The following is a 10,627-nucleotide window of genomic DNA, read 5'->3' as shown; positions in this document are numbered from 1 at the left end:
CAGGTGGCCAATATAGGTATCCAAGCCTTTGACCTTGGGGTTAAATGGCTGCACTCTAACCAACTGAACTAATCAGCCAGCTATAATGGCTCAGATGTAATCATAGTTTACATCTCACTGTTCTGACATTCCGAGGTGAATCCTACTGCATGGCAGGCAGCTCTCCCCATGTAGTGACTCAGGGACCCTGACTCTTTCCATCTTGTGGCTCTGCCATCCTCTAGGTCCCTGTGATTGCCGCTGGTCCAAGGAGAAAGAGCAAGCATGGACAGAGCAAACCCCTTCTTCAAAGCCTTTAAGCCTTTGCTGGAATTAAGACACAGCACACCCACGGACATTCCACTAGTGAAAATCAGTCATGGGGTCACACCTAGATGCAAAGGGGGTGGGGCTGGGAATGTTCCTGTCTGTTTAGTCACTTCCCAGGGACAATTCTATAACTATGAACATGGTGGAGAGGCATGAATTTCAGCAGATGGCTAGCTATATCTGTGACAGGGCTATTTATCAGAGATGACAAATTCTGTGGAAGGAAATCTCCAGATCTTAGATCAGGTATCTGGGGAAGAGAGGAATTTAGGGGAAAATCAAACAACTGTGTGGGATTAAATTGGAGAACAGTGAATTTAAACCTGAGTTAAAATCAGTCTAAGGAGCTCATCCCTCAGCCAAGAGGAGAGGTGTCATATACATCAGGAAGAATAAAGAGTGCCACTAGGAGTGGAAGTGTCAAAAGGGTGCGTCCTAATGATCAGAGTTTCTCATTGGGCCAGTCTTCAAGCGAGGACCATCTGCTTGGTTCTGCGCCGGGAGCTATAGTTATACAGGTGGCTGAGGTTTGTGTCCACCCTCAAGCAGGAAATAGAGAAAATCTGTATTCAGAAAGCAGAGGAGAGTTCTTGGAGGCTCTGTGTGTGTGTGTGTGTGTGTGTGTGTGTGTGTGTGTGTGAGAGAGAGAGAGAGAGAGAGAGAGGGAGAGGGAGAGAGAGAGAGAGAGGGAGAGAGAGAGAGGTGGAGAGAGGTTGAGATTTACCAAGAAAGTGACACCCAATAAGTTTAAATTTAAAAAAAGGAAATAAAAAAAAAGAAAGTGACACCCAGGCTGAATCTTTAAAGATGAAAATAAGCTGGTGTCTGTCAGACGTAGGGGTTTGGTCCAATTTCACTGCAAGGAATTGAGCGTCTCTGCAGAGGCCTCACCTGGCCTTCCCTACTTAATTAGCTCTCTCTACTCTGAGGTATCTAAACATAATATCAATTAATAGTTAAAGAAAAAATGAGATAATCGCAGATTAAAAGGTGCAAGTAGATATTCAGTATGAGCATGATTATTGCGCCACTGTTTTCAGTGCCAGAAATCTGGAGAAACCCTTAATGTCCATCATTAAAAAGAATGCATAAAGTATGTTCCACCAATACTGGGGATTCTTGTACAGCTATTAAAGAAAGTGATTTGGATCTGTATGTACGGACCTGGAGGGATGTTTATGGGTGAAGCAAGTTGCAAATCACTGTGTTTTATGTGATCTCACTTTTCTATAAGCAAATTAAAATACAAAATCTATGCATGTGTATCTGTTTGTGGAAGTATGGAGAAAAGCGTGTAAGAGCACATAGCAAAGTTTTAACACTGGCATTTAAAGGAGGGAGGGAGGCTTGAAGATTCAAATCATTAACTTTTTCCTTAAGCATCTGTTTTGTAAATTAATAATTAGTAAACAAGAAACAAACCCACAAGGATGTGTTAAATCTCAGAGACTGGTAAAATACAGAATGCCCCCACCACTCACGCCCTGATCATTTACTTCTTCATTCAACAATCATTTATTGAGTATCTCCTGGGTGCCAGGTGCTTTCATGGATGTTCTTTCATTCAGTCTTTACAATAATCCCAGGAGACTGTATTTACAGATGATAAAATAAGACACAAAGAGCTTTAGCAACTTGCTCAAAGTCATGTTCCCAGAAAGATGGTGGGGACAAACAGCATTCGTGGCCAGTCCCTCTGGCCCCAGAGCCAATCACTCTCATCTGCACCTCACTCTTAAAACGGGGAAGAGAGGCGGCGCCCTATTTTTGAGGTTGGTTAATCTAACTTTCTAAGCCTGGGTAAGTGGTAAGCATCCTAGTTTATGTCTGAAAGGGTAACCTAGTGCAGATAAGAATCCTGTCGGGAATAATTCCAGTTCTTGCTCACAAACCCTAAGCAAAAAGACTGGAAAGATCAATCCTGAAAGAATCCCCTTGGAAGTGAGTCGCTTGGTGATATTTCTACCAGGGGCAGAGAAATGTGAAAGGGACACTGCTGAACTGAATGTGACTCTCCTTTGAGGGTCTCAGGGGGTGGTAGAAGGACTGCTGTACTGTTAGCTCGGTTCAGCCCCAGAGGTACTTTGAAGGACCCGTTCTGGGTGTAATGTCATTTTCTTCCTTCTCAAGTTACAGGCTCTTTAGTTATTGATATGAGCTTCAAACACTTTGAAGAGTAGAGAAGCCACAGATTTCTTCAGGACATATTTCTAGTCAGAGAGAATGTATTGCTTAAAAACACATACTCATTTCTAAATTTTTATTGGAATTGGCAATTCTGGTAAGGATTTTAAAAATTAAGGTAGTCCTTTGTGGTGGGCTAAGTTTCATGTCAGGACTCCAGCTTGTGGGTGCCACAGTAGGAGGTTTAGATGGCCACGCTACCTTCTCTTACTTGGGCACAGGCATTTTTCATAACATATTTCCTAGGTCTGCTCTCCCCCAAAGTTCCAAATTAATAGGACATAATATTTTTTAATTAGAAAAAACTAGATACTGAAAAACATAGTTAAAAGCCAAAAAAAGAACAACATCTAAAGCAGTAGTTCTCAACGTTGGTATCACCTGGGAACGTTAAAGAGTCTCAGAGCCCTGACTACACATTGGACTGATTAAGCCTGTCTGTCAGGTGGGATCCAGGGCATCAGTGGGTTCTTAAATTCCCTGGGTGATTCCACTGTGCAGCTAAAGACGAGAACCGCTGGCTTACTGACCAATATTTTCACCTGTCTAAAGCAGCAAAGGTCCAGCAGCTGTGCATGGATTTGCAGGGCTGGGATCACTTTGGGCCCAGTTAGAGACCTTTGAGCAGAGACAATTTAGGGTCCCACCGTTTAGATCAGGGGTGAGCAGCAACCTGTCCTGCTCAAAAGCCAACTCTCAAAGACCAAAATTTATTTATGGGCTGCATTCTTTTTCCATTCCAAATGGAAATAACTTCCTTGAGGCCGATAAAAAGGAAGCAGTGTTACAATTTAAGATTACCTATTTTGTTAAATAGAAGACTGTCTATGAAAACTGGCAACTTTTTAATCACTTGCAATACTTATCTGAGTATTTTTGAGAAAGGAAAATGAAGACAGTTTTCTAAAGCTCTAACTTCAGATTACATCATGGACCTTATAGTGAAATCAGGTGGCCTGTGGGTGGTGCTGGAATGTTGAATTGCTCATCTCTGCTTTAGTTTATGGTTCTGTAATTTTTGCATGGACATTAGCTAATTAAACCCACTTTCTACTTATTGGGAAACAGTCTGGAATCTACTTTAGATGTGGAATTTTTTTTCATGAGATCAATAGAAGTGGTTAAAATTTTAAAAATTGCAACAACTGGCCTGGGGACAGAGCAAAGGCAAGCACCACTGGTTCATGTGGTGAATCTGGAGAACGGAGTTTTGATGCATTAATAGTCTCTAACAGGACCACCAGCTATTACATAGTAAAGTGCTAAAATTCCACACTGACAACTTTCAGCAAGAACAGAAGTGCCACCTCTGATGCTACTGACCTTTGGCCTTCTTTGGATCTCTCTCTCTCACACACACTCACACTCATTCACACCCTCACAGTCTGCCTGGCAATTCGCTGCCATACCTGTCCTCTGGAGCAATTTGTTTTTTCAATGATAGAAGCTTCCCAATGGGAAATTTGGTTGCAAAGGAGTGAAAAGTGAGAAAACGCAGCCAGCATAGGGCTTGCTAGTGAGCAAAAAGACATATCATATGAAACAAAGTTTTCATTTTTATTTTACATATTTATACATAAAACTTTCAAGGAACCCTCTGAATCCAACAGAATGTTAATAGCACATCTAAAAATGAACTTCAGGTAGTCAACATTCACAAAATGTTGAAAACTGATTAAAATATACATATCATGGAGAGCTACAACTTCACTACGAGGCAGGCATGTATTTTTTTTTACTAGTATAGCACCGTCATTTACAGTTCCTCTTTAAAACTACAGTGAAGAATGAAAGTAGTCAATGGTAAAATACTGCTCCAACTTAAAATCTCTAAACAAATAAAAATAAAGTTAAAACTACCCTCTTTGATTAACCATGATTTGTGATGGTGTAAGTACTGTACATTTTTTGTAACAATATTTTATTAAAATGCCTGATATTAAGTGGCACAAGTAAAAAATTAAAATAAATTAAGAAGCAAAGGCCAATCACTGGACATTAAGCTTCAGACATTATCAATGACTAACACTGATATTTGTTTCTGTGCCACCTTTAGCAATAGCATTTTTACAACCACAGAAGCAAAATAAATTCTAGCTTGTCCTCTGGTTGGATGGCTTCTTTTCACTTTGCTGGCATTTTCTCTGCCATGTGCTTCTGCTGACTTTCAGCATGTCTGTAAAATTAATAAAACAATTATTAAGCAATTAATAATACACCTATTTACATTTACTAAGAAGAAAGATCTGAAAAGCTTTTCAATCAATAGTTACAACATCCTCCAAACTGACTTACTCATAGTGAAATACATGAGAGTCAAGAAAAAATACTTTATTCAGATTCTTTAATTTTTATACTCTATGTATAATTCCTTTTATTTAGCAAGCCACTGCATGAACCTGAGACTTAGAGAAATTACTACCATTCAGAAGAAAAGTTGTGTGTTTAAAAACGAAAAGAGAGTTCCAGTCAAGATGGTGGAATAGACGGTTCCCAGCATCACTCTCTCCCACGAATCAACCAATTTACAAATATAAAAATGTAACATCAGCCAAGCTGGGGCCGCTGGAGCTCAGGGGAAGAGAAGGCGAGACCTAAGGAGTGCATGAAGGTGGGAGAAACCACAATGAGAGAAGGAAAAAACTGCTCTGAGTGTTTTGGGCTGTGGCCCCTTTAAGGCTGGAGCTGCTGAGCGCATGGAGCAGGAGTCAGCAGAAACCACAGCTGTGCCCTTCAGATGGAGTTGCTTGGAGGCGGCAGGGGAGAAGAGGGCCTTTGGCAGCTCCCAGGACAGCAAGACCACTAATAGGGTTCCCGTGGACCCATGCAAGAGCGAGGAACCAGAACACCTGAAAAAAGGGAGCCATTCAGAGGCCAGTGAGTCATCGCAAGGGACTGGCACATGGCCCATCCCATGGGAAGTGCTTGAAGCATGGGTGGTGGGGGAGACAGGCCCACTGTGACACAGCAAGGGACAGCTGATCCACCCCTCAATCAGTGCAGGACCACTCAGAGGAGACTGGTAAGGAATGCAGAATTGCATGGGGTGCAGTTTGAGGAAAAAACTCAGGCCCAGATCAGAGTTTCTACACAATATAGATCCACCGGGTCTCTGGAGAGCCAGAAGTACCTATAAGGTCAACCATTAAACCCTCAGCTGCACAAAAAGCCTTCCCTAGGGAAACAGCAGCAAAGCAGCAATTTAGCTCAACCACATAGCTCAAGTACTGGTTCCCACAGGAAATTCCCCTGTTTTAGAAATAAGCAAAGGACAACAAATTAGTTCCGGCCCAGGCACACCACCAGCGTCTTGGGGCCTGCCTGGGAACTGAAGGCTTAGAGCTGGGGACCAGACCCCACACCCACATCAAGGCACACCATGCGAGCGCCTCGGGGCCTCCCTGGGGACCAGAGTCATGGAGAAGGGGACTGGACCACTCCCCCTCCCACAACCAGACACACTGCGCCAGTACCTTGGGGCCTGCCTGGAGACCCAAGGCATGGATCTGGGGACCAGACACACCCCACAACCAGGCATACTGCCAGCACCAAGGAGCATGCTAAAAACATCACCTCCATGTGGGTGGCCCACCACAGCCCCCACAATAATCATGGCTGCTGCAAAAGCGGCTAGATGCCACAACCACCACCCAGACGGTCCACCAGCCACTGGAGTGCATTGACACAAGAAGAGTCACCAGCAGAGACCAAAGAAAAGAAGAGGATGTCTCTCTCCACAAAGCCCATTCCAGAGTGACAGGAGAAGCACCTGCTCTATGATAATATTGGGGGACCTGATCACACCTCTCAGCACTGGACAGATCATCTAGGCAACAAATCAACAGAGTAACTATTATTCTTTCAGAAGGAGAGATGAAATCTAGGGTAATTAGAGGGGGGAGGGGGGAGGGAGAGGAGGATGGGGAGAGGTTGGACAAGGGGCATAAAGAATAATTATAATTTGTACCAATATATATGCTAGTAATATTGATTTGATCAACATATCTCAATGTTGAACCCCCAAAATACGTATAATCAATTTTGATTCAATAAAAAAAATTTAAAAAATAAAATAAAAATGAAAAGAGGTAAATATCTGGGATACTTGTATCAACAAATATTTAATATGTGCTTTCTATGTGCCAGGCACTACTCCTGGTACCGGGGATTTGGTGGTGAGTGAGACAATGAGATATTCGTTCTTGTGGAGCAAATGGTCCAATGGAGACAGACAAGAAAGGAACAAATAGCAAACATGGAAACAGCAGGTAGAAATAAGTGCTAAACAAAAAGTCAAAACCAGGTGTTGGGATAGAGAGTAACTGAGCAACTACTTTGTCTAAACACATGCATGCAGACAGATCTAGGTATTAACTAAGGCTCTTGACAGACACTGGAGTTAACATTCTAACTCACTCTTAGAAAAGCTAATGTCTAGCAAATGGTAGGCCTTTGTGGATGGAGAGATTTTCCATGTTTGCATAAGTGTTTCCCCCTCAGTTAATCTGGAGGGCATAGCCATGGCAGTAAGGGTGGGGCAGCTGGGGTGAGTCTTAGTCATCAAGCTATGACCCATGAGCCCAAAGTCAGGCCAACCCAGTGGCTGGATGGTGCGACAGAGGGCCGGGCATGGCCAACCTGTTTACATCACTTGAACACTTCCCAGAGAACAGTAGGCTCTGAAGGTTGCAAAAGTCAATGGTTTTGAAGAAATGATTTTAAGAAATGATAAATTTGGCAAGAGAAAAACATTTAAGGCTGTGGTTTCCAGAGGTAATCAAGGATTCAGGAACAGTTTGTGTGTGCTGCCTGGACTTGGGCAGTCAGTGACGTCAAGTTTAACTCATTGGATTTAAGCCGAATGTCTCATATCCATGGTACAGAAAAGACAAACCACAAATACTTTCAGAAACAGGAAGTGACAACAGCACCCTTGCCACACTCAGCAGCCCACAAATAAATGGTGATATTCATCTAACAATAAAGGAACTCAGGAAAAAGATTTATCATCTGTCCTCTATTCCTTGAAAAATTACCCCTTATGCAGACCATCTCATGGCCCGGTTGATGTGTGCAAAAGAACCATGATCATTTTCATAAAGTAGCCCATATACCTCGCTTAAGCAAATTCAGTTAAAAAAATATTTTGATATCCAGTGAGCTATGATTTCACTGTAGCTAATTAAATTACAGTTCTTATGGCAGTTTTAAAATACGTATTCGAGTTGTGCATACACACATACATCGAAGGATTTTCTAAGAAGGAAAGAAGAGCAGATAGGGAGCAGCTTCAGAAAATATTAAAAGTGGAGTGTTATTTTGAGACATATAAACAAAGGTGAATGTCATTAAAACTTTTAAAAAGGAAAGGAAAATGTTTCAGTCCATAAAACAAATTTCTCATCAACAATTTATACGAAAGTCCTTATTAGGATTTGTGTCATTCAAGCCTCATAAGAACTCCTTTGCATCAACAATCATTACTTAGGACCTACTATGTGCCTGGCAGGCCCTGTGCTAGACTCTGGGGACACAGCAATGAATGAAAATGGTGTCTCTGCTTTCAGGGAGTCAAGTGGGAAGAGACAGCAGACAAAAACAACACAGTGCCATCAGGCTCTGCAGAGGAAGGGTGAAGTGTGGCCAGGAACACAAAGAAGAGGGTTCTAATCCAATCTTGGTGATCAGGAGCTGAGCCACATAACTGCTAGTGCTGCTTTGTGGCACCCACCATGTGCTTGCTCACATACTGGAAGTGGTCAGCATGGAATGGCTTAGGGTCAGCTCTCCTGGGGACAGACAGTTCTGCTTTTGGTGAAGGTGTAAGAAGTTCTAATGCCCTGACAGTCCATCACAAGGGGAGGATGGCTGCTAAAAAGCAAAGACTCTGGGGATTCAGGGAGGGCTTCTCCAAAGATGCATCATCTAGACCTGTGGTTCCCAAATTTGGCTGTGCATTAGAATACCTAGGAGCTTTAAAAAATCCTGATGCCCAGGCTACCCCACATAATAATTAAATCAGAATCTATGGGGGCTGGGACAGAGGCATCAGTAGTTTATAAAGCTCCCCAGGTGGTTTAAACGTGCAGTCAAAATTCAGAACCACTCATGTGAACAAACACCTGGAATGGTAGGGGTTGGACAGGTAAAGGAAGAGGTGAACAAAATTTCCCAGCAGTCCCTAAAGCCACACTCTCAGCCTTCTGAGGTCTGGCTGCAGGACTCCAGGACTGCTCCCTTTAGGGATGTTTAAGGCCCCACCACTGTCAGCAGAGTTACTTTTCTGCAGCCAGAAACACACGAAGAGGCTTCTCCCCATCAATTGGAAGGCTGTGCAAGGATATCATGTCCCTGCCTATCCCAGGACTGCTCCAAATTAAAGGGTTTCTCCAACACCTTTAAATTAGTGACTCCTTTCCTTTTAACCCCATGGCTTGGCCCACCCTGTTTCCCCATGATCACACCACCTGAAAGGTATAAAAATATACACTACATGCCTATATGATCAGTAAACATCTTGAGACAAGGGGAGGAGCCTCTCAATGTCCTCCTGCCAATAAGACATGCCAACCCTGCTTGGAGGGGCAGAGGAAAGGTCCCTGATACCACAGGCACACCACAGAGTTTACAAAAGAGTTCATGTATTTTTCAGAAAACAGATCCTGGTTGTATATTTTACCACTAATTTCCATAATCTTTAATACCCGTATGCACGTTTCTTAGTCTAACAAACAGGCATCTGTTTTGGTTGTTGTTGGTGCAGTGCCTGAATACATTTGTAAAGGGCAATAACATTATTTGAGTGTTACTGGAAAAGGTCTATAATTTTTTTTTTCTGGTTAGGGATGAGGCAATATAATATCTAAAACATACAAAACAGAGTGCTGCCCACAGGCCTTAAAAAAAAAGCCTAACCTTAGTTTTGCATCATTAGAAAACGATTTTACCCAGCGTTACATATTGAGAAGAGGTCCTGTGGTAGGTGCTGGGAGCATTATCACTACATATGTCTTCCAGCTTCTCTGGAATGGTTGCAGGTCATGTGCTTAATTCCTTGTTATTGTGTCAGGCAGTGTTTTTTCTTCTACTATCTGAATGCCGTTTCTGGGATTGATAGCAAATGCTGCCTCCTGGTTTAAAGACTGTATATGGACTGTCTCAGAAAAGGTGCCATAGTAAATATGTGATCAAGGAAATGTTTACAGCATTTCATGGACTTTATACACTTACGGTAACAGGCTTTTCTATGAGGAAAACTACTAAGAAATGCAAGATTTGGACCAGCATTAGCCTAGTTTCCTCATCCCCTAGGGAGAAAAGTATTCTTTACTTCTTTACAGAGAGGTAGTTGGAGCTAAGCCCAGCTAGAAACTCACATCCTGAAGTTTCCCTATGCTGAGAACAATCTGGTGGCATCGGGGCTGTGGAAAGATGCCAGCGTCCCTGCCTTCTGGGCATGGCAGAGATGATCAGGAACTGGGTCACATAAGAGCTGGTGCCACCTTGTGGCACGCACCATGTGGTTGCTCATGTGCTGGAAACGCGCCAGTGTGGAATGGGTTAAGGCCAATATAAGTCTTTCAAGGTAAAGTCCTCCTGGGCTAAAAGTGTTGACGTGATTTAGGTGCAGGTGTAAGAAGTTCTAATACACCGATAATCTATCACAAGGGGAGGACGGCTGTTAAAAAACATGGCATTTTGTAAGAAAGAATTTTGGCCGCTCCTTTCCATTTATATAGCTAACTCCAGCAAAGGTTAATTGAATTTTTCATTGAAGTAAAGGAAAAAGTTCTGTAGAGCTAGTTTCTTAAATTTCAGACACCCCTGGGCTTCTTTTCCTCTTTCGAAAGCATGCAGCCACACTGACCTGGTCAAGTCTTCGATGTCCACCAGCATGGCATCCTGCTCTGTGTGCAGCTCATCTCGGATGAGGAGCAGCTGGACCAGCTCTTCATTCAAGCCTGGGGCGAAGAAAAAGCATTTAAAAATAGAGAAAACGGATCCACGTTAGAACGTGTAACTATTTACGGACCACAAAATGAAGGTACTTCAAAAAGTTCATGGAAAGATTTGTATTATCTTTTAATTCTATTTTTCCATAAACTTTTTGAAGTACCCTCATCTGTGTACGTAT

At 42.6% G+C, this 10,627-nt stretch overlaps 1 protein-coding gene across 3 annotated transcripts in view; it reads right to left on the bottom strand.

Moving 5' to 3' along the window:
• Positions 1-4,031: 4,031 nt before the first annotated feature.
• The window catches only part of SCHIP1 (schwannomin interacting protein 1), a 55,630-nt gene continuing 49,034 nt past the window's right edge, over positions 4,032-10,627 (bottom strand). For all 3 annotated transcript variants that reach the window (XM_063089415.1, XM_063089426.1, XM_063089436.1), the window contains 2 exons: positions 10,361-10,454; positions 4,032-4,669 (listed from right to left, as the gene is read on the bottom strand). In XM_063089415.1, coding sequence (XP_062945485.1) covers positions 4,618-4,669; positions 10,361-10,454 — 146 coding nt within the window. In that variant the 3' untranslated portion in view covers positions 4,032-4,617. The remainder of the gene's footprint in view (positions 4,670-10,360; positions 10,455-10,627) is intronic.

Source organism: Cynocephalus volans, chromosome 1 (genome assembly GCF_027409185.1).
Source record: "Cynocephalus volans isolate mCynVol1 chromosome 1, mCynVol1.pri, whole genome shotgun sequence".
Lineage (NCBI taxonomy): Eukaryota > Metazoa > Chordata > Mammalia > Dermoptera > Cynocephalidae > Cynocephalus > Cynocephalus volans.
The sequence above is the reverse complement of the archived record's forward strand: the minus strand, read 5'-3'. Positions and strand labels throughout refer to the sequence as shown.